The sequence below is a fragment of the Lepidochelys kempii genome, chromosome 23 (genome assembly GCF_965140285.1).
Source record: "Lepidochelys kempii isolate rLepKem1 chromosome 23, rLepKem1.hap1, whole genome shotgun sequence".
NCBI classification, from domain to species: domain Eukaryota; kingdom Metazoa; phylum Chordata; order Testudines; family Cheloniidae; genus Lepidochelys; species Lepidochelys kempii.
The window spans coordinates 2,950,908-2,974,990 of record NC_136402.1 but is presented as its reverse complement, the minus strand read 5'-3'; the positions used below and the strand labels follow the sequence as shown (position 1 = coordinate 2,974,990).

Genomic DNA, 24,083 nt, shown 5'->3' with positions numbered 1-24,083 from the left:
AGCAGCTATCAAATCCCCCCTCATTCTTCTCTTCTGCAGGCTAAACAATCCCAGCTCCCTCAGCCTCTCCTCATAACTCATGTGTTCCAGTCCCCTAATCATTTTTGTTGCCCTTCGCTGGACTCTCTCCAATTTATCCACATCCTTCTTGAAGTGTGGGGCCCAAAACTGGACACAGTACTCCAGATGAGGCCTCACCAATGTCGAATAGAGGGGAACGATCACGTCCCTCGATCTGCTCGCTATGCCCCTACTTATACATCCCAAAATGCCATTGGCCTTCTTGGCAACAAGGGCACACTGCTGACTCATATCCAGCTTCTCGTCCACTGTCACCCCTAGGTCCTTTTCTGCAGAACTGCTGCCTAGCCATTAGGCACTAGGAAACAGATCTCTCGACAGGAAGCTTCGCTGCGGAGCATCGCGCTGCGCAAGGCAGTGGGAGGCTCCAGGTTGGCTCTACAGTAGTTGCAGAGCAGTGAAAACTTATTTCTGCAGATGAGCGTGGGAGACCCAGGGAGCAGGGCCTTTGGTCACGCAACCACCTCTCAGCAGAACTGCCTTTTAACAGACAATGCCCCCGGAAGCAGGTCGGTCACCGCTGAGTGATTCAGCGCCACATTTCGGCAAGAGCACGGCTTGAGGATCACGCCATAAGAGAAGATCAGAGAGAGAGAAGGGAACAAGTTAGTGGATAGCATACCAGGCTGTATCCTGTGGAGATAAGGAGAGCTCGGAAGTCATCTGTGTCCATGCTTCCTGTGCGCTTCTATTCCGAGGGCATGACAGAGGAGGAGTGGGCCAGCCCCGAGAGGGGCAAATGGACGGTGCATGCAAAGACACGAAGATAGGGGAGTGGGGAGAGAAGAAAGGGCCCCATGGAGGGAGAGAGAGGCAGAGAGAAGTTTAATTAAGGAGGCATAGTGGAAATTGCCGCATGTGACCAGGCGATGTAGTGGAGATTGAATGCCAGAATTGAACACAAACAAATGGGTGGAGGAGCGCAGGAGGAGAGGAGCGAAGAATGTGGTGAAGGAAGAGAGAAAGGAGATCATGTTAATTGAATTATCAGCGGCAGGCTGTGCAGTAATGACGCTTGGTACCTGTCTGTCATTTTCCACATCGTATCCCAAACTGATGAGGCAGGCTTTGAACTCCTCAGGTCCCAGGGTACCGCCGTGGTCCTGCCGTCGGGGAACCACACAACATGCAGGATGGAGGGGGGTCAGAGCGTGGCGTGGCGGCCGCACCGGGATTCACAGAGACGATGGCATGCACATTGGGGTGGGGAGGAACAACATGCACATGAGAGGGGCGGGGAGAAGGGAAAAAATACGCCATTAGTTGAACTGAAATCAACTCTTTGCTTCAGGAGGGAAGGAGTTTAAGACCGAACTTGATTCTAATTTGTAACCCCGGATGCAGCCTGCCCCGTGCAGAAGGAGCGCGCTACATCCTAGGCATTATGCCCAAGACAGGCCTACCCCAGGATGGAGCAGCCACATGCCAAAAGCTAGCACTTCATCAAGGAACTTCAGCTATGAAAGCAATGTATAAAATGCTCAACGAGCTCCAACGCTCGCTCTCATCCTGAGCTCTGACCCAGGTGGCTCTGCAGTGCACACCTGTACTGACAGGGGCCCAACGAGAGCTAAACCCTCAGGAGACAGCAGCAGTGCTGGGATGGATCCATCAGCCATGGAATCTGGGAGAACGGTTTCAAAAGTGCCCAGGTGGCTTAGGAACCTAAGTCTCATTGAAACTCAGTTGGGCTCATGCTCCTAAAGTCACTTCTGGAAAGCAGATTTAGGCGCTATTGCGACATTGAAAATTGGAGCTCTCATAATACGCCAGGCTCCCGGGGAGGAAAACTCTAAAGCCACTTCCTTATGAACAAGTCTCCTTCACTTGTACCAGGGCACCTCCAAAATCAGAGTCTGGCTGGAGTGGGTAGGGGCTGAATCAGCTGCTGGAGCAATTAAAGCTGGCGCCATGACTCTGATTTGAGAGGATGAAGGGTATTTTATGTGGGACAGTTCTCTTCCCGGCCTCCCTTCCAAGCCAATGGCACCTCCCACTTTTCTCTTTCATGGAAGAACAGCTGCCCATGGCTCCATCTCTCCTGCACAGCTGGGACTCCCCCTCTGCTAGAAAGCAGTTAATTTTTTTCCATTTTTTTTTTTAAAACAACCCCTCCCCCCCATCTAACCTTCCTTCCTGCTGAAGTAATAGAGGTGGTCAGTGAGTGCGTGGGAGGGGTCTGTTCTTTTTCCTGGGACAACATGGAGAAAAGCAAGCACTAGGCTAGCATGTAAGGGGGGAGGAGGTGACACCAAATCCTGCAGCTATCACCAGCATTAGCACCCTAGTTGCCTTTGGCCCCATGCCCAGCTGAGAGCCACGTGTGAGGGGCCCTTGGCTACCTTGTCGAAGTGGTTGAAGGAAGCCCGGAATTCCTGCATCTGCTCCTGGCTGATTCCCTTGGCATCGCGGGTTAGGATCTGGTTCTCCACTTCGTTGATGGTGCGGGCGATGGTGGTGAGGAGCTGCTCCCAGCCAACGCGAATATGCTGAGGTCACCAGGAGAGAGGCAGTTAATAGGGCACCTAGCTCCAGGAGACTTGACAATACCCCAGAGAAGTTGGGAGCCTCTTCAAACAGGCAGCAGTTATACAGCTCTAAAAGGGCCGACTCCTGCTGGCAGTGATGGACGCAAGTTGTACACTGCCTCCAATGCCTAAAGAAAGATCCTCCCTCTAGCCAGGAGCACCTGATGTGCCAGGTTAATGCAGATACTTTGCATTTATATGGAGCCTTTGACACTTAAACTGATATGCAACTTATAAAGATCACACAGACGGGAAGGAGAATATTGGATTGATGCACAACTGCCGGCAGAAGGCAGTCACCCAAACTTGATCTGGGTTTACACCCTGACCCTTGGGGGAAAAAAATTGTGGGATCTTTAATGAAGACTGCTGAGGGCTTTACCTGAGTGATGGTTACTGTGGCAGGACAACAGCACCTAACACCGACTGCGAGCTAACAAACCACTACCATGATCACAGAATCATAGAATATCAGGGTTGGAAGGGACCTCAGGAGGTCATCTAGTCCAACCCCCTGCTCAAAGCAGGACCAATCCCCAATTTTTGTCCCAGATCCCAAAATGGCCCCCTCAAGGATTGAACTCTCAACCTTGGGTTTAAGAGGCCAGTGCTCAAACCAGAGCTATCCCTCCCCTCCGGCGACAGGCTAGCTGTGCAGGGTGCTCTGGCTGCAGGCTAGGCACTGACCCTACCTCCATGGTGTAGTTGGTGTGCTTGTTATCGAAGATCAGTGCCTCCTGGATGAGCTGGTGCTGCTGCTCTAGCAGGTCGATGTTGGGCTTGTAGTCCACGATGCTCTGCTCATACTGCTTGAGGTGATTCAGTTGGTCCTCCAGCGTGCCATTCATCTCGATGGAGATGCGCCCTATTTCCTGGGGAGGAAACCAGCCGGTCATTCTCCATCGCTGAGCTCTGCTCCATGGTGTACTCAGCAACGCCCTTTTTGGGCCATTCCTGCAGACTCAGCCTGGTGTCCCCCGAGAACCAAGCTGGGTTCCTTCCTGCTCTCATACTAAAGGGCTTGCAGGCCTAATTCTGCCCTCCATGGCACCTGTGCAGCCCTCCTGCCTTCAAGGAGCATGCAGAGGTGTGTGACTGGAAATCAGGAAGCAATCCAGCTGATAGAACAGGAAGAAAATCCAGTTCACTCATAGATGGGCTGCCTCTGCAGGACTCACGGGTATATGAACTTGTTTGTACACACACAGACTACAGGGAGCTGATTATCGAGTAAGGTGCCAGTTGCATATACTGCCCCTTCTCAGGGCACTGTAAGGCCAGGAAATAACTTGCATTTATATGGCGCCTCAAGACACTAATGGGAGTTTAGGGGACTGAAGTATAAAAAGAGCCAACCCAGGTCAGGTTTAGGGCTTCGCTTTATGGGGAAATCAACCACAATAGCTATCATGAAATAACCCCAGGTTGGGCTCTCATTCTGGAATAGCTAGAGTGCTTGAAATACACACCCATTTTATACTGGAATAGGCGTGCCCTAAAAGTGCAGTATAAGGGAAAGCAGCTGTGCTTGAGGACATCGCTATCGCAAGCAGGGAAATTTCTTCCTAGCACAGTTGGGCTGAGGCAGCACAGAACTGGCTATCTGCAGTGAAAAGGGAAGTTTTAGCTTTCTCTGCAGCCGGATCCCACCAGAGGCAGGTGGACACGGTCAGTACGGTTTGCTCCAGCAGGGTGACAATGGTTCTGAATGCAGCTGTTTGGTCACTAGGTGGCACTAACTCTAATGCTGAGAGGATGAAAATGGATGATCAGCTGGGTCATTCTGGAGTTCAAGTGTTGGCTGGAGCAGGAATGACCCAATAAGCCCACACTCAGGAATGGAGGTTGGAGTTTCTGGTTGCCCCGCAGCTGGAAGCAGTTCTTGCAAACTGAGCTCCTACCTCCATTTTGGTCTGTATCCAGGGCCCAACGATGTTGGCCTGGCTGGCAAACTGCCGACGCAAGTGCTCATTGGACTGCTGCTTGCTCTGCTCATCTTGCAGAGCATGGTCCCTCTTTGGCACCAGCTGCTGAACCTGTGAGGAACAAGGAACGCCCATGGAACTGATCCATCTCTGCACTGGTCAGTGCTGGTGAAGCAGCATGTGCCAAGTGCCTGCCTGGCCTAGGGATGTGCCCAGGCCTTGGGCTCTTGACAGCCCCGTGGAGCCAAGTTTCACTTGGCAGGAGAGGAGAGACTGGCAGCAGGGAGAAGTTCAGCTGTAACAGCCACTGAAGGCCAGGCAGTCACCACACGAAGCATGTGAAATGCCACTCACGGGGCAACTGTTTGAATTGTGCAATAAGATCCTGACAAAGCACCTGCTCCCAACCTGCCCACTGCTCCGCAGCAAAGCTTCATGGGCACCTCTGCTGTTCCCAGTCACACCTACCTCCCTGCTTGCAGCCACGATCCGAATGGCCACAACAGCCATTGCGTGCATGGCACAGCAGCGTTAGACACGCATCGGGGGTCTCAAATGCAGAGCCAGCAGTGCAAGTCACCCCAGCACTGCGGTCCTCAGACCGCGGATGGAAAACTGCTGCTCCACAGCAAGGGTATTGCTGCTTCTAGATCGGCCACGATAAGCACCGAAGAGCCATGCTATGGCAGCCCTCGCCGCCAGCAAGTGGGATAGGACGTTTTAGAGGAACCATCTGAGGGTGAATGTCCATAGCACTCCCCATGTGAGAAGGATCAAGCTGGGGGGTCAATTTTAGCCTGAATTCCTTGGACATCCCCAGAAGCCTGTTTTACCTGGTCACTTTTCTAAGGCAGCTGCAGGGCCATTTCCAAACAGGCAGCCTGGGACACCTGCAATCTCTTACAAAAAAGCCAATAACGGCCCATTTATGTCAACAGTGGATTGTAAATCTGGGCATTGCCAGGCAACCCTGGCAGCAGAGCATGGGCTTGCTATCACCGTGCAGCATGCACCCACCCTTTCCCACTTGGAGTTGATGATCTGCGGGGTAACCGAAGTGTATGGGTTGTTCCCAGGCAGCTTGATGTTGTTGTAGTCCGCAATCCGCTGAGCCTCGTTCTGAATGCCCAGGATGGCCTCGCGCTCTTTGTCAGCATCCGGCAGGGTGGATTTGAACTGAGCGTGAGCAGCAATCAGGCCCTGGAAGACACAGGATCCCAGTTAGACAAACTGCTGAAAACCAAGAAGATGGAGAGAGAATTTTCGTGAACCCAACCCCACCTGGTGCAGTGAGCCCCTGCGGCCCGGTGAAGCGCTGATCTTGCATTCCACACGGATCTGGGAGTTTGGGACCAACAGAAACTTTGGGCGAGAAGATTTTACCCAAGCTCAAATGTCTGAATCCCTTTTCAATGAGAACAGATGCTCTGGATTCCAGCAACCCAACCTAACTGCAGCAGCATGAGGCTAATGCCCGAGAACCTGGTAGTGAAACCGAGTAGCAACAAAACCCCAAAGTGCCTCTCCAAAAAGGAGCACATGCTCTGCACAGCCAGACAGACCAGCCTTCTAGACTTGGGGAGAAAACTGCAGAGTGCAGCATCTCTGCTTTCACTGGACCACCAGCTCATCCACGACACGCCAGGCCTCTCCTACCTCAATCTCCTCTATGGTGTGGACAATGAACATGTCCTGAAGGTCTTCCATGGCACTCTCCATCCAGTTGTTGAACGGCGCTGCCCTCTTGGCGTATTCCAGGTGCAGCTGGTCAATGGTCTCCAGCTGTTTCTCTGTTTTCTGCAGGGGTGACACACAGGGCACAGCTAAGTTAGGAACAGATACAGATGAATTTCCCGCCAGGAGGCCTCAGTAGCACCATTTCCTCCTCCTCTGCCTCTGGGATGTTGAGCACAGAGCCAGCACATGGCAGAGATTTGCTTACCTCAAGGGCTTCTCTCCTACTGTGGGTCAGGGATCCCAGAGCATCCCACTGGTCACAGATCTTCTGGCACCGAGCGTTCACGCTGGGAGAGTCGTAGTAATCCAGCTCACTGGGATGGAGGGGGAAGGACACAGGTATTAAGTGACTCGACATGGCCAAGTACAGATCAGAATTGATGTGGGGCTGCATAAAGTGCAGTAATTTCCATGCTAAAATAGTTTGACATTCCCCAGTGTCTCATTCTTTCATAGACCTTTGTATGGCTTGGCTCCTCTCCAACTCCAGCCTCCCAGTCAGGGCACTGCAAAACCTAGTTGGCTGGGGAATCTGGGAGAACGTTGCATGGGTGTGTCTAAGGACGGCAAAGGCAGCAACCCCACCAGCTAATACCACCCTCCTCTCTCAAAGAGATCCCACCACAGTGGCCCAGACTACACTGGCAGTAGCACGTAGGATACGAGTAGCCACACACCACGGGGAAGAGCAGGCTGCGTCCACACGGCGATGTGTAGCTACACGCAGCAATGAAGGGCTCTGGCTGGGGGAGGCAGCAGCAGAGAGCTGCCGAAGCCTTTCTCCGCTGTCTTTCTGCTGGAGCCTCTCTCTGGCAGGGAAGCAGCAGGAGACTGCTAAAAAACAGCAGTGTAGACAGGAGACACAGCTTGGGCGTGGAGAGAGCCACACTGGGAACATGGCCTAAGCAACGGCGCACATCTACGCTGCTATTTCTACCCAGTGTACGTGTTCTACACCCTGCCGTGAGCGGGTGTGCGGTGTAGACATACCCAGTGACTGCTCTTCGGAGGCAGCCGCTTTCAGCATGGCCAGTTAGTAAAGGGGAGGTTAACCTGCATGACAACCTAGCAGCTTTGCTGGTTCAAAGTCCCCCAACTCCCCACAGAGGAGTTAGCCAGGGCCATGCCCTGCCCCCATGATGGTACAGACTCAACCCGCCCCATACATTAAGTTTGAAAAGTGCTCCTGGAAGGTTACAAGTTGCTGCATGTCCAGGATGCTTCAAAGGCAGGGCCGGAGGAGAGATTAAAGCTGAGAGAAACAGGGGGAGTGGAATGTCCTGGAGACAGAGGAATGGTGGCAGAGCTAGCAGTGAGAGCTTTGTCTTTAAAAGCACCCGAGAGAGTGACTAAAGCCCAGCTGAAAGGGCAGGAGGACTGCAAGTTACTCCAGAGTGCTCCCACTTTCCAATGAGCTGGGAGTTACAGAAGGCGGCCCAGTGGCTTGTCCAAGGAGCCCAACATGCATGGGAACAGACTGTGCTCCAGGACACAGAGCCGCCTCTGCGCTCTCCCCACTCTGTGGGCTGTGCACTGGGAGGGCTCTCTCCATTAAGTAATGCTCCAAGCCACACAGCTCCGTTTCCAGGTTCTCTGCCACTCAGGCCGCTGGAATAAGGGCTCCATTCACAACTTCGACTCTCAGTGTACTAATTGTGTGCAAGTTTATCTGGCTGGAAAAAGAGACCGCAGCTCCGTGGAATCTCTTACAATAACTGCATTCTTACAGAGGGGGAGGGGACAGGGAGAGAACAATGGGGGTACTGTGTGTATTTTGGGGAGAAAAACCCTATTAGAACCCCATTCAAACAGAGGTGCTCCCAACAGTCCAGTTGCAAAAGCCAGGTCCTCTTGGAAAAAAAGATCATGACAAAGCCTAAAAAAACTATTTTAACTCCGCCAAAAATATCATATAGTGTCTCTTTGTCCCAGCCCCTCGCTGCAGGAGAGTATGCTCGTGTCAATGTTGTGCCAGTGTAAGATGGGTACACAGCAAACAACCAAGAGGGCTTGAAAGCCTGAGCCAGAATTGCTGCAGATGGGGTACAGGCGGCCTGTTTGGAGCACAAAGGCTCTCAGGACAACACTGAGTGAACTAAGATCACACTCTAGGATCAACAAAGGGGGAAGTGGAGCAGAATAGATTGGGGTGGGACAGGCAGAATAAGATCCATGCACTGGACTGTGTGTGTGTTTTTTGTGGTGAGATCGATGTGACAGCCCGACAGCTCTATCTGGACAAACCCCCCCACAGGACACCAAGCTGGGGTTTGTCTTTGTGCCCTGTCTGCAGGGTACTGTTGTCTTCCACCCTGAGGTGGCTACACTGTAGCTTGATGGCGCTGTGCTGACAGTTTTAGGAGTAAGGAAGGCTAGGTACTGAGGCCCAAATCCTCAGAGGTGTTTAGGCCCCCAACCTTCGGGGAATCAGTGGAAGTTAGGAGCCTAAATACCCTGAGGATTAGGCCAAAGGGGGCAGGGTCTCTGACGTCCCCGCAGTGGAATACCAGGGGAGAAAGGCTGGCATACTTGAGTTCCTGTGCAATGGCAGCGATCTGCTCCACACGGTCCTGGTGAGCTGCCAGGTCGCTCTCGAAGGCCTCGTGCTTCCTGATTAGGGCTTTGATGTCTGACAGGGTGGCGGTTTCATAGTCCTTCTGCCTCAGCATGGCTTCTTTCCCTGGGGGATGGAGAGGAACAGAGCCTGTTACACCCCAGATCCACACTGCAGCACAGAAGATACACACGGGGGAACAGGGTAGGTATTAAACAAGCAGCAGCACGTGCTGTTCAAAAGACATCAGGAACGTGCTGAGCCGATTCCCTGGTGCGGGAGGGAGGGATGCGGCAGCAGGGTTTCAGAGGCAGGTCTGCCGCCCAGACGCACTGCATCATTTTAATGAGACGTGGAGCAGCCCGTCATCAGACACCAGGAGGAGGAATAATTTTGCCTCCCCCTTCCATCTTCAGGATGAGGACCTTGCAGAAGAGGCTGGGAGAGTGGCAGTTTCCCACCGCACCCCTTCCTTCCCTGGTTCAGCTGGCCCTAGCACTGACAGAGCATCCCGCCACCTGCACTGCCTTGGCCTGAACAGATTTTGTCCCTACGTACTCTAGCCCCACCCTCTCGGCTTGCACGATGAAGTGCTCACATGTTTTAGGGCAGGGCCACTGCAGGATATTAACGGAGCAGAAGCAGCCCCGCAGGGTTATGGCCCCTGCTCTGAAAAGCTTACAGCTTTGACAGATGCAACACAAGATAACAGAGTGATGTACAAACGATTGGGAGACTGGCCAGGAAGTCAGCTAAGTGCAGGTTGGCCCCAAACGAAGGGGATCGGCACGAAAGGAGTCCTGCAGTGCAGCGACGGCGAGGCGAGGGAATGAAGATGAAGGGTCACTAACACGGGGAGACGGGGACAGCCCTGCCTCACTTTGGTTAGTTTCTGCTTGTGCTCATGGGGACGCTGCAGTTCAGTGCTTAGGAAAAGACACACCCACGGCCACTAGAAGGAGCTGAAACCCTCAGTTCCTGGGGGAGCTTTGCAACATGCCCCTCCTTCCATAGCCCCTGTCAAAGAGAAGCCTGCAGCATGAAGCCAGACACAGGAAGTGTACTCCAAATTGCCTTCTTGCACAAGGACGAATCAGACTGGGGTGTAATTAAAGTGCCAGGAACTAAGACAATGGTGCTGATTACATATTCTTAATGCTCTTTATTCCTCCTGGCACATTTTGGAGCTGGAGAGAGAGCCTGCTCTGCAAGGCAAGCTTCCATCCCCCTCCAGCATCAGGGTCTGGCTAGCAAGCCACGTTTGTTGGCAACCTACCACATAATTGGTGTTTCTGTGTTAATCTGAAAGCTATTTGAGTTGGGAGTGCCGAGTCTGTTCAGCTTGAAATGCCTTTTGGTTCCAGTCAGCTGTTCCCCAAGATGTTCTGCTCGGGAGGTGCTGCCAGCAGCCGGCCTGGGCCCTCTGGCAGTGGCTACCGTCTGCGTTCTGCTAATGGCTCCCAGACCGTTCTCTGCAGAGGCAGGCAGGAAGTAGCTGCACAGAACTGCTTATCAGCGTAACCAGCATCTGCAGGAGAAGCAGTGCCTCCAGTGGTGAGGGCACAGCGGGGACTTGAATCCCGAGTTTGATTCTTGGCTCTGCCACTGACTTTCTGGGTGCCCAGGACCAAATCAAGACCCTCTCCACGCCCCACTTTCCCCCAACCCCATTTATCCATCCTGCCTATTTAGACTAAGCTCTTAGGGGTAGGGATTATCTCACGATGTGCATGTACAGCAATGAGCACAATGGGGTCCTGGTCTTGGCTGAGGCTTCCAGGCAATACCAACATAATTTACTAGCTAATAAGTCAAGTTACTGTCCTCCTCTGATCCCAGAAGGAGGGGCACCTACCCTCCAAACAGTGCCCCATTTTCAGAGCTTGACTGTTTCCAGAGAGCACAGTATCAGGCCCTAGTCATAAGAATAGGCATCTAGATCTCCTGTCTTCCAAAGGGACATGTTACTTCTCTCCCTTCTCCTGCTTCCAGCATACAACACTGCATTAAGGAAGGGGACACACAATCTACGGGGTACTGCAAGGATCTTTACACAGGGACCAAGGACTTTAGGCAGAGTCTGGAGACACGAATGGAATTATATTCTCAGCTCCCCAAACACTACTGAGCACTGACAGCTTTATTCTGGAGTCAAGGTGGGATCTTAAAATGGCATTTCTAGCACCAAGCTCAACAGCTTGTGGACTTCAAAGAACCATCCCCCTTAGAGCTGCAATTCGAGGACTCCGTACCTCCCTGGTAACTTAGCTCCTTGGTCTCCGCTTTGATGGATGCGGTAGCAGGGTGTGGCTGGTAACTGACTAGTCCCGTATCTTTGCTGCAGCAAAACGGGCTATACAGCTGCTGATCAGGAATCTGTAGTGAGGCTGATAAACACCTCCTGGGCCCTCACCCGGGATGGTGACAAAGGACAAGACCAAATATAAGCTCAGCTGTGGAGGAGACAGCTGGCTTGTTGGAAGCTTGAGCCATCAGACAAACTGACGGACACCATGTGCCTTCTCAACAGCCAGGTTTTGGAGACTTGCAGTAGCCCCAGCCAGTCTACATTTGACTGGCAGAAGAGAGGATCCTAAATTTTCTCCTGGCTCACATTCTCTCTCCCCCCCACCCCGCCCCAAATAGATGACAAAGTGAGGGAAATATAATGGGAACTTTTTCCATTTACTCCTCCCCACCCAAACTGCCAGCTTTCACTTGAGCCCTGTCACCAATCCGTAGAGAGGAATGGCTGTTTTAAACCACAGATCTACCAGATACTAGAAGGGATCTGCAGCATGCTGAGCACCTCGCTGCTGCCCTCAACCCCAGAGCTGGCTGCATTTCAGCAGTGCTGTGCAGAGCACATGAAGTTGTTTTAGGATGAGGGAACGTTAGGCACTAAAGGACTAGGGTCTCCGTTGTCCAAGCAGTCAGGGACTAGTGTGGGGGGAGGACTGGTGGACTTGAGCTCCTGTGTACTGGCAGGACGCAGCAAGGTCACAATAAGGAAAGTTACTATAGGTAACGGAAAATCCACTTCACACTGCTGAGGACCAAGGGGCAAGTTAGTCATCATGGAGGGCAGTTTCTCCAGAGAAACAGAGCCTAAATCATTTAGTAGCTTGTCTGCCCCCGCCCATGTCAGCTTCTCCAGGGGAGGTGGAGTTTAATAGCAACTTACAGGAAGCTTCAGTGCCAGTCAGATACCACTTTGGCACAACACTACCGTTTAACTGCCACACCGTCAAAGCAGCATTTCAGCTATCCTACACCCTCTCGTCAGTCACCTCTCCAAAAAGCAGGCTTCCTGCCTGATGCATCAGTCCTGTTCCTCACCACTCCAGAGTCCCCCCCATCTTTGCCCAAAGGGACCATATGGATCCGTTCTACGAATTCAGTTATTGCAATCACGTTTTTAAGAAGGAAAAAGCAAAACCAGATTGAGTTGCTGCAAGCACCGCTCCCAAAGACAGAGCAAGCCCCTTTCTCCCCTTAATGCGCCGTGTGGTATTCTCCCAGCCTGGGCGATGAGAACATTCCTTCTAGTATGGAGAGGGGATTACTGTATTTTCTATGGAATCAGATGCAGCTGCCATATTGGAAGGCTCGGAGGGTTAGCAGTCACGTTTAGCCATCTGGCTAGGGAGGGGAGACAAAAAAGCCCGAGCAAACCGTAAACAAGCCACAGTGACTGCGTCAAAGGGCACAGCCTCTGAGGAAGAGGAAGACTGCTAACCTGCCTGCATTTGCTTACGGGACTGGCTAGGGGACCATTTAAACAGACAGCTTCAGCTGAAAGTAAAGCTTCTGCCAGTGTCTAAACTTCACCTGGTCCCATCTGAAAACGCCTGCACAAAATGACGAAGCTGTCAAGAATAGCACTGCCTATGCATTCGGGGAACCTGTCTGCTTTAATCCGGGGTCCAACCACACCTGGAGTGCTCATTCAGAGTTCAAAACACAGGACAAGTGTTTTCCTGGCCTTGCCTGCGGTGAGGACTTGAGTACAGAGCAGTAGCTTCTATTCTTAAACTAGTCCCATGCGCACACACCCAATGCCCAGAGAGTAGTTTGGAAACACGGCCAAGCTGCAGTACAGTACAACGGCTCCATAATGCTGACAGCTGGAAGGCACAAAGTGACTTGCTAATGCAGCTAATACCATTCCTTGGGCCATTTCATCTCCAGATCCCAATACTACCAAAAGGTAGCCAAGGATCAGTTTCCCTATTCCAGAAATGGAGGACTGAGTGCCAAGTGACTTGCTCAAAGAGTGACAGAGTCAATAGCGCAGAATCAGAATTCAGAGCTCCCAACGCCTGCTGGGGTTCAGGCCTCCGTCTCTTGGGCCATGCTATCAGAGCCAGAGGAGCAACTGTTCTCAGCCATTCAGCCTGCTTTAAAAGGATTCCTTTGCCAGATCTAGCTCGCCCTCAGCCCGTCTCTGGCCTCAGAAAGAAGTGACTACCTTCTGTCCAGGACTCGTGGATGGAGGCTTTCTGTCTGAACTTCTCAGCCAAGTGGTCCAGTCGCTCTAGCCTCCTGATCTCATTCAGCAGCCACTCTTCATAGCCTTTCTCCGCCTGTTCCAAGTGCTGCCAGCCATTATTAATGTCCTGTGGGGGGGGGAGGGGGAGTATAGGAAACAAGGCGTTTAGAGCAAGAAAGGGCTGTGTCAGACTGCCAGCAAGATTATGAAGCACCTAAGGGGAATCACAACATGACAGGGAACATATTTGGGGAACAAATATTTAATGGGCTCTTCAATCTAGCAGAGAAAGATCTAACAGTCCAATGGCTGGAAGTTGAAGCTGGACAAATTCAAACTGGAAATAAGATGTACATTTTTAACTGTACAAGTAATTAACCATCACTGACAATTTTTAGATCAAGATGGGGTGTTTTCCTAACAGATCTGCTCTAGGAATTATTTTGGGACAGTTCTCTGGCCTGTGTAATACAAGGGGGTAAGACTAGATGATCACAATGGTTCCTTTCTGGCCTCAGAATCTATGAATGGCCCATACTTCCAGGGTGACATCATCAGGTTTTCCCTTTCCCATACTGGATGTTAACACCATCTCCGTTATAACATTAGCGTTTGCCATGCCATATGCATGTGTATATGTAATAACTAACCCTTGGGAGACTGGCAGACCAGCAACACCAGTCATTGGGGGAAGCTACATGCCACACAATATTTGCTACCAGGAACAAAAAAGCATGTGCATCTCTGGCACATACAGCTGAGAAACGGGACTGAGACCTCACTGCTTAGGGCAAGGGTTCTCAACCTTTCTTTCTGAGGCCACCCCAACATGCTACAAAAACTCCATGGCCCATCGTGCCCATGAACTGGTTTTCTGCATATAAAAGCCAGGGCTGGCGTTAGCAAGCAGGGCAGTAGCCTAGGGCCCCACACCACAGGGGCCCCCATTGCTCAGGCTTCAGCCCCAGGGGTTTCAGTCTCATGTGGTGGGGCTTCGGCTTTCTGCCCTGGGCCCAGTGAGTCTAACGCTGGCCCTGCTTGGCAGCCCCCCTGAAACCTGCTCACGGACCCCAGAGGGCCCTGGACCCCTGGTTGAGAACCACTGGCTTAGGGTACGACTACATGGTCAAAACAGTGCCAGAGCTAGCCCACTTGAGCTTGCCAGAAACCGACTAGCACAGATAACGAGGAGAGCGAGGCCACAGCCCTGCAGGTTTCAGAGCGAGCAGAGTTGGCACTCGGGCATATGCTGGGATTGTTCTACTTGGCCTGCAGCCCAAGCTGTGCTGTCTTCACGGCCGTTAGCCATGCTTGCGGGATTCACGCTAGCTCGGGTAGGCTGACCCATCCACACACAGTTTCTGCTGTGCCGACGTACTCTTTGTTACATTGGGCATAGGCAAGGAGTATGCAGTAAGGTCGGTTACACTGCAGGCCTTGAGGAGACACTAGGCTCTGAAATAGTAGCCAATGCACATGAAGGGAGAAGCTGACTGCTGACGACCCTCACTTACACCCATGCACACCCAAGCAGGGTTTTGTAGGTGAGAGAGAGATTTGGATTTGGCCCTCAATCTTCCAGCATGAGCACACAAGTCCTTCTCCTCCAGACACTCGTGTTAGCACTGCCAGGAAGCGTGCAGAGTACGGAGGGACCACCCACAAGGCATCCAACATTTGGCTGCAGTACCCCATAAGCAGGTCACCCAAGAGGAAGTTGCTTCTGGACTGTTAATAGGAGCTAGTAAGCAGACTCAAGTCAGCTTTCGGTACAGACCGCTCCCTCTTCATCTCTGCCAAATTCAGTTCTGCTTACTCCACTGTGGTAAAGGCCTCACTCTGCTTTACCCTTCCCCCTCAGTGCCTCATTGCTTCAGACAAACACCGTTACTCACCGAGACCATCTTGCCCTCCGAAGGCATGAAGGCAGGCCTGTTGCTCAGCCGGAGTTTAGTCTGCAAGGTGTTGAAGTTTATCTCCAGCTGACACTTCTCCTGCACTTTGGGAGGCTTATGGACACGCCTGTAGTCACGGAAATCTTCCAGTTTTTGCTGCATCTCTTGAATGGTCTTCTGTGGGACCCGGTCCTCCAGCCAGGGGATAGTGCGTTTAATCCACTCCAGCAGCTGCGGGACGAGCAGACACTGGTTAAGTAGGACGTGAGGAGCAGCAGCAACATACCTGTCATTGGCCCTTCAATGGGGAAGTCGCAGTCATGCTGGGGAATGTACCAACTGACACAGAATATGCCATGGAGCCATGTCTCTCCGGCTATTGACATCCCTGATCTCTCACATCCCAGAAGCGTAGGCCACCCTCCACAATAAACCACCAGGATCCCTGTCGGCCTCCAGCTCAGAGCTCCTCTCCACACAGGAGAGTAATCAGAAGGCAGGGGGACTCACATCAGATGCCAATTTCTCATAGTCCTCCATCAGGTGCTCGTTCTCCTGGTTCACAGCCAGCACTTTGCAAATCCGGTTTGCTGCTGTCTCAGCCTGGGGGGAGGCAAAAGGGGAGGAGGGGGAGATTTTAGACCCATTTGCAGCAGAGCTGCAAGGACAATGCATGAAAGGAGAAGCCAGCAGTGTTACGATCTGTCCAGCCCCCACAGAGAGGAAAGGAAAGCCACTCGGAAGCTAGACCAGTCCCCTCAGAAGGGCTTGCTGGCAGGTTTAATCCGCACTTGCCATGTCATGTGGAAGATTTACCCTGAGGCTTCATCAGCTAGAGGATGCCCCTTGCATAACTTGCCATGATAGCGCAACTCACCCACCAGGGAGGCTCCCGTGGCTCCGGCTCCCAGACCGGCATTGCCTGTGCTAGTGGGACTAACTGGAAAGTAGGTGCCATGTTACAGATGTGCCCGCTTCCTGAGCTGCCCTGGGAACCTCCAACAGCGCTTGGGTCTTCGGGATCGGTTGGATCCAACTGATCAAAGCTTTTTCCAAGCTCAGCATAAGCAGGTGATATCTGAATGGCTATTGGCCAGAGCCCCTCCACTGCCTTGAGGGGGAAGATTAAGCCCTCTGCACATTAATGTGCATTTCCACAGCACCCCAGTCAGGTAGGCATGCCCCCATTTTACAGATTGGGAAATGGAAGTGACATGCCACTGAGTCTGGGGCAAAGCAAGGAGAAAGACCTAGATCTCATGACTGCTCCTCATGTGCCTGTATCTCCAAGGCCACCCATCCCCATGGCCTTGTGAAAGCAGCTAGCTAGCTACCAGAGTGAGGATCTGCCCATCACTGCAAGACTCTGGCGCCAGCCTATACCAATTATGAAAGTCTCTGACTTGGCACCTTCCCACTGCTGCTCCCAGAACCCCTCCCCAGCATCCCATATCTTCCCCTAGGCACCGCACCTGGCTCTCTGGTTTATAAGAATGGAGCACATGGTCAGTTGCACCCGCCAACAGTACAAGACCAGATTGCTGCATTCTTACTTGGAGTGTTAACTGGCTGGACTAACGCAGAGTTCGTAAATTAGTATTTTGCCAAGTAAGTGTGTTTGTAGTAGTGTCAGAATCCCTCCACTTTGTGTATTCCACTCCTTATTCAACACCCGTTGACTCCTAATAATTAACGAACTCAGGATTTAGCTCCAGAATTAGCTATTTGTCAAATCACTGCCTGGGTAGTGTTCCACAGCATTTCAGCAGCTGCATTTTGGGTTTGGGTCTTCCCAGAACTACGGCACTGAGCCATAAGCATCCACGTGTTTAACAATCATTTCTCTTTGACTGATTCCCGTTTGCTGACTGATTTCACTGCAGCCTTCCGTACCGTACACACGCCTTCCTTCTGCCCCTTCCTCATCTGTGAGGCAGGTGGGGTAAGGTGAAATTCCCTTGTGTATTAGGTAGGAGAGTGGCATACGTGGATGCAAAGAAGGAAAGTCAAGAGATCAAGTACCTTGTAGGCAGCACAGAAAGAGTCCAAGAGGAGGAGTTGAAAGCCAGACATCAACAGAAATAGTGAAGAGGGTCTATAGGAGGATGGGGAGAGGAAAACAGAGCTGGGGAAATGAATTGCCAAAAAGACTAGACATCAGAAGTTTGATTCCCTTTAGCAACAAAACATAAGTGATAAGCAGTCTGGATTCTAGGCTGTATGCTTCTCCTCACACTGCTGGGTACCACTTAAACATATTAGACATGCTCATGATGCAGCACACATCAGTTGCCACCTCAAACTTGGGACTGGAATTAAGAGCACGACACACAAGAACATTGGAAAAACCACCGCATGCTACGAGAAGCTAATAAATACCAGCTGATGCCACGAACATGCCAGCTGTGCTCCTAAAGATTGGGATCAGACAAAGAACAATAAAAAACACTGGCCAGGCTAGAATTTCACACATTACACCCTCCCAGGGAGCGCCTGGGAGAAGTGCTAGCTAATACACTCAACTTCAGACTTTAATAGAAAAATTTCAGTCCAGATGGAATACGTATCCAGTGTGTGTTTTTCAAACATTGGCTAACAAGGTTAATGCTTCCAGCCTATAAAAGTTTCACACTTTACGAACCAAGTTAATCCTGATCTTTAATAATCACATCCTATAGCTGAACAGGATCTAGCGCTGACAAACTTATGCAGCATGTGGAAAATGTTTGCCCAGAATCCTAGATCTGCACTAGGAATTATTATAGGGAAGTTCTACGGCAAGGGTGGGCAAACTTTTTGCCCCGAGGGCCACATCTGGGTATGGAAATTGTATGGCGGGCCATGAATGCTCACGAAATTGGGGGCTGGGGTGCAGGAGGGAGTGAGGGCTCTGGCTGGGGGAGCGGGCTCTGTGGTGGGGCCAGAAATGAGGAGTTCAGGGTGTGGGAGGGGGCTCTGGGCTGGGACAGGCGGTTGGGGTGTGGGAGACAGGAGAAAGGGCTTCGGCCGGGGGTACGGGCTCTGGGGTTGGGCTGGGGATGAGGGGTTTGGAGTATAGGAGGGTGCTCTGCGCTGGGATGCAGGGGTTTGGAGGGGAATCTGGGCTGGGCGGCTCAGGGGTGCAGGCTCCAGGCAGTACTTACCTCAAGTAGCTCCCGGAAGCAGCGGCATATCCCCCCTCTAGCTCCTAAGCAGAGGTGCGGCCAGGCAGCTCTGTGCACTGCCCTGTCCGCAGGTGCTGCCTCTGCAGCTCCCATTGGCCGTGGTTCCTGGCCAATGGGAGCTGCAGGGGCAGCGTGTGGGGCAGGGGCAATGTGTGGAGCCCCCTGGCTGCCCCTCCACATAGAAGCTGGAGCAGGTACATGCCACTGCTTTCAGGAGCCGTGCAGAGCGGGGCAAGCCCGACCCCACTCCCCAGCTGGAGCGCCAGAGTTGGACAAGCCCCAGACCCTGTTCCCCAGCAGGAGCTCGAGGGCCAGATTAAAACGTCTGAAGGGCCGGATGCTGCCCCCGGGCAGTAGTTTGCCCACCCCTGTTCTATGGCCTGTGTTACGCAGGTCGGACGAGATGTCACAAAGGTCACCTCTAGTCTCAATCTATGAGCCTTAAAACATCAGTCATCAGAGTGCCTGTGGATGAGGTAATTTACTGATTAGGTACAGCTATGCCATTCTGCCTTTAGCTGAGTAAAACTTCTTCAAAACTGATAGGCAGTCAAGATGCAAGCAGCTACTCTTTGCATAAAATAGCCCTCGTGAGGATCCTCAGCTCTTCCCTAGACTATACAACAGATTAGATCAATATCTGCTACTATGGGCAAATCAATTCCTAACGAAGAGAACCATTCAAATCCAGAATACATTTCAAGGAAGCCATGATGCCTACAAAACACATGAATGATTCGGCTACAGGAGAGCTGGCTGTATTTCAAGGAATCCCTGTTGAGGTTACAGGGACAAACCATCCCGATGTGTCGAAAGAATAGTAAGTATGGCAGGCGACCAGCTTGGCTTAACGGTGAAATCCTAGCGGATCTTAAACATAAAAAAGAAGCTTACAAGAAGTGGAAGGTTGGACATATGACCAGGGAAGAGTATAAAAATATAGCTCGGGCATGTAGGAATGAAATCAGGAGGGCCAAATCGCACCTGGAGCTGCAGCTAGCGAGAGATGTTGAGAGTAACAAGAAGGGTTTCTTCAGGTATGTTGGCAACAAGAAGAAAGCCAAGGAAAGTGTGGGCCCATTAATGAATGAGGGAGGCAACCTAGTGACAGAGGATGTGGAAAAAGCTAATGTATTCAATGCTTTTTTCGACTCTGTCTTCACTAACAAGGTCAGCTTTCAGACTGCTGCGCTGGGCATCACAACATGGGGAATAGATGGCCAGCCCTCTGTGGAGAAAGAGGTGGTTAGGGACTATTTAGAAAAGCTGGACGTGCACAAGTCCACGGGGCCGGATGAGTTGCATCCAAGAGTGCTAAAGGAACTGGTGGCTGTGATTGCAGAGCCATTGGCCATTATCTTTGAAAACTCGTGGCGAACGGGGGAAGTCCCCGATCACTGGAAAAAGGCTAATGTAGTGCCAATCTTTAAAAAAGGGAAGGAGGAGGATCCTGGGAACTACAGGCCAGTCGGCCTCACTTCAGTCCCTGGAAAAATCATGGAGCAGGTCCTCAAAGAATCAATCCTGAAGCACTTACATGAGAGGAAAGTGATCAGGAACAGTCAGCATGGATTCACCAAGGGAAGGTCATGCCTGACGAATCTAATCGCCTTCTATGATGAGATTACTGGTTCTGTGGATGAAGGGAAAGCAGTGGATGTATTGTTTCTTGACTTTAGCAAAGCTTTTGACATGGTCTCCCACAGTATTCTTGTCAGCAAGTTGAAGTACGGGCTGGATGAATGCACTATAAGGTGGGTAGAAAGTTGGCTAGATTGTCGGGCTCAACGGGTAGTGATCAATGGCTCCATGTCTAGTTGGCAGCCGGTGTCAAGTGGAGTGCCCCAGGGGTCGGTCCTGGGGCCGGTTTTGTTTAATATCTTCATAAATGATCTGGAGGATGGTGTGGATTGCACTCTCAGCAAATTTGCGGATGATACTAAACTGGGAGGAGTGGTAGATACGCTGGAGGGGAGGGATAGGATACAGAGGGACCTGGACAAATTGGAGGATTGGGCCAAAAGAAATCTGATGAGGTTCAATAAGGATAAGTGCAGGGTCCTGCACTTAGGACGGAAGAACCCAATGCACAGCTACAGACTAGGGACCGAATGGCTAGGCAGCAGTTCTGCGGAAAAGGACCTAGGGGTGACAGTGGACAAGAAGCTGGATATGAGTCAGCAGTGTGCCCTTGTTGCCAAGAAGGCCAATGGCATTTTGGGATGTATAAGTAGGGGCATAGCGAGCAGATCGAGGGACGTGATCGTCCCCCTCTATTCAACATTGGTGAGGCCTCATCTGGAGTACTGTGTCCAGTTTTGGGCCCCACACTACAAGAAGGATGTGGATAAATTGGAAAGAGTCCAGCGAAGGGCAACAAAAATGATTAGGGGTCTGGAACACATGACTTATGAGAAGAGGCTGAGGGAACTGGGATTGTTTAGTCTGCAGAAGAGAAGAATGAGAGGGGATTTGATAGCTGCTTTCAAATACCTGAGAGGTGGTTCCAGAGAGGATGGTTCTAGACTATTCTCAGTGGTAGGAGAGGACAGGACAAGGAGTAATGGTCTCAAGGTGCAGTGGGGGAGGTTTAGGTTGGATATTAGGAAAAACTTTTTCACGAGGAGGGTGGTGAAACACTGGAATGCGTTACCTAGGGAGGTGGTGGAATCTCCTTCCTTAGAAGTTTTTAAGGTCAGGCTTGACAAAGCCCTGGCTGGGATGATTTAATTGGGGATTGGTCCTGCTTTTGAGCAGGGGGTTGGACTAGATGACCTCCTGAGGTCCCTTCCAACCCTGATATTCTATGATTCTATGATACTAGTGTGCTTTGACCACTGCCCATCCCACTGACTAATATGGTCTCGTTGTTTTCTTGTACTCCGCCATGTGTCTGTATTCATCTGTTGTCTCAGGCTGTGAGCTCTTCGGGGCACAGACTTTCATTTTTGTTCTGTGTTTGTATAGTGGCTAGCACAATGGGGCTCTTCAGAACTAGGGTAACAAGTAATAAAGGAAGCTTCCCCCCATCTTTGGTCCAAGAACTCCCAGGTGTAGCACATCTGGTGCCTTGCATTTGAAATGGAATGTTTCTAGTTCTGCCTGAGCCCCTCTTGGACTCTCATAGCCGGATTCTCTGTTCCCCTGTGCTGCATGTAATCATTCACACCAGTGAAAAGGCGGGAGGAAACACTACCAAACTAGAATAGTGCCATTTTACATGGGTGTAATGGCCAGGCACTTAATCTGGACTTGGGCCTCAGTTACTGATGTCAGATCGGAGACTAGTTTCAGCCTTGCTCCAGTACCGGTTTAACAAGTAATACAGACGCTACAGTAACACTTGGTTCAGTAGCATCAGAAGGCCCCAGTGGTGCTGGCTTCTGTACAAGCCTAGAGGGCAATCATGATCCCTGCCCCCAAAGAGTTTACTCAACAGTTCTCTTTAAAAATCAAAGCCGGACAGGCACCCTTGGTCTGCAGCAAGGCATCGAAATGTCTCATTCATCCCCTGAAACCTAGTTAGCACTAAAATGGCATTTAAAGTGAATCAGCAAGTAAAGATGCGTTTCGAACGTCTAAACTACAGCAGCTACACAAGCAATTAAAGACAATCCAACTGACCTGGATTTGCATTCTAAATGCTAAAAAAGATGCTAGCATTTAGTGTGGTAAGGGAAGGAAGGGAAAACCACAGTTTAAGAACACCAAGAGCAGAAGCAGCACAGAAATTCCTGCTTGTAATCTAGTTTCAGATTTTAGTCAGCAGAGTCCCGGCAAGAGTGTAACCATAGTAGATTTGATATTAACAGAGGTGCTTGATTCCAAGAACCAGAGGTATAATGACTTATCACAATTGAGATCATAGTGAGTCAGAGCAATGCCAGAGTCTAAGGTAAGATTTTCCAGAGAGCGTAAGTCCCGTTTCCAAAAATGACTTAGGCACTTGGGAGACAGTCTCACTGAAAATTAAGAGGCATGTTAGGACCCCAGAACCAAAGTCATTTTTGAAAATGGGACTTAGACGCTCTTGAAAATGGTATGACAGTAAAAGTCATCAAGTGGCGGTATCTAGCTGCCATTGAAAGATGTTCTTCCCTATCAGTTGTCTACATTAAAAGCCATATTGGTTTCAGAGAACATCTGTCCTTTCCCCTACAATAGCAGAGGGTAACAGCAAGGCTAACCTATTATGGATTTGGGCATTGTCAGGTAAACTCTTCAAAGAGTTGACTGTTTAGTTTGCTTGTGCAGTGTTTAAGCAATGTCTGATTGACAGAACTCTAACAAGTTTGTGTTCCCAGACCTAACCTTCCTAGTGATATTCTCCACCGCCGAAGAAACAAAACCACCCCAAATGGCAATATTTAAGATGAAATGGGGCCGAGAAGGATATTCTAGCTAAACAAGGGAAACCAGCATTTAATAGAAATGCTGATGCCAATTTCATTTGGCATGACTTTTGCTGCCGTGCCTAGTATGAGAGGCATATTAACAGCAGTGATAAGTGTTCTGGATAAGAACTGTAACCGCGCATGAGAAAGCAAACAGGATATACACAAGGTTAAACTGTCATCACAAAGACTTTCAAATGATTTTGGTGATGCTGTTATCCTACGCGCCAATCAACTGACAGCAGTGCCATTTGCACAGACATGGCATTTTCATGGGAAATGAAAAGCCTAATGCAGAATCAAATTTGATTAAGTCAGCAGAGTCATCCAGATTTGTGCTCATTATGCTAGTGATACAAGAGTCCCACTACGATCATAAATACTTGCATGCTAATTTCAGCTGAGCACTTTGTCAGCTATCCTCCTGCACCATAACAGCCACTGGGGGCTGTCATTTGGGCACTTAATAATGCCTCTTCCGCACATCCCCAGCTGGAATATTTTTTTAAAATTTCTACTGGGCCAGCAGTTTGAGTTTAGACATCTTTGTATCAAGCGTGTTAAACGAGACTCAGCCAGGGGATTATGGCAAGCAGCCCTGTAACTGTCACAGAGAATGGCTTGCCATAACGTAAGCCAGTACAGTGCTAGCTTACTCCCTTCCAGCTCCATAAAATGCTACTGTGAAGATCTTGAATCTAACACTAGTGTTTGGAGGACAGTGAAACAATCAATTAAAAACTGAGTGATTACTTCTCTTCTCTCACCCCCATTGGCTGCTGAAGTAGTGACCCTTCATTGGCCGCGCTATGTACAAAGTACAAACCACCCCAGATTTTTATTATTGCCGGTGACTATGTTTTTGTTTCTCCACCAATCTCAGTGGCCAGCGATCATTCCAGCCGTTTTCACTCGTCACATTTCTCATAAGCCCTTCATGCCAATGTAACAAGCCTCAGTGAGTTGCTTAGTGTGCAAGATTAGTGGCAGTTGAACCAGACAAAACATGCGTAGAAGCAGAAGCAATTCCACCTGCCAAAAGCTCACCTTTTGAGCCCCCGAGAAAGCATGGTAGAAGCAGGAAACGTATGTCATGATAGCCTTCTCATCGGGCCTGAGAGTGCCTACAATATCTGCACAGAAAGAAAGGGAGGAGAGAGTGAAGAGAGCAGCGTGGGAACCTCCCAGCCCCTCTGGCATGCAGCTGAGGGGGAACAAGCACTTGCTTCAGACTGGAATCCAAACCTAAGCTGGAGCGTGACTCAGCCAAATGGGCTATTTTGCGGCTTTAAATCTTTCCCACTCAGTTCACA

The 24,083-nt window shown here is 50.7% G+C and overlaps 1 protein-coding gene across 8 annotated transcripts in view; it reads right to left on the bottom strand.

Moving 5' to 3' along the window:
* ACTN4 (actinin alpha 4) overlaps positions 1 to 24,083 on the bottom strand; it is an 80,457-nt gene that overhangs the window by 5,261 nt on the left and 51,113 nt on the right. For 2 of the 8 annotated variants that reach the window (XM_073321880.1, XM_073321876.2), the window contains exons 8-19: positions 23,818 to 23,903; positions 15,723 to 15,815; positions 15,213 to 15,443; positions 13,297 to 13,444; positions 8,801 to 8,951; positions 6,477 to 6,585; positions 6,191 to 6,331; positions 5,552 to 5,734; positions 4,511 to 4,645; positions 3,302 to 3,481; positions 2,424 to 2,570; positions 1,104 to 1,184 (exon numbers count right to left, since the gene is read on the bottom strand). In XM_073321880.1, the coding sequence (XP_073177981.1) occupies positions 1,104 to 1,184; positions 2,424 to 2,570; positions 3,302 to 3,481; positions 4,511 to 4,645; positions 5,552 to 5,734; positions 6,191 to 6,331; positions 6,477 to 6,585; positions 8,801 to 8,951; positions 13,297 to 13,444; positions 15,213 to 15,443; positions 15,723 to 15,815; positions 23,818 to 23,903 (1,685 nt within the window). Of the gene's footprint in view, positions 1 to 703; positions 770 to 1,103; positions 1,185 to 2,423; positions 2,571 to 3,301; positions 3,482 to 4,510; positions 4,646 to 5,551; positions 5,735 to 6,190; positions 6,332 to 6,476; positions 6,586 to 8,800; positions 8,952 to 13,296; positions 13,445 to 15,212; positions 15,444 to 15,722; positions 15,816 to 17,234; positions 17,308 to 23,817; positions 23,904 to 24,083 lie in introns of all 8 variants that reach the window. The other 6 variants (XM_078850219.1, XM_073321881.2, XM_073321882.2 and 3 more) reach the window with 6 other exon arrangements.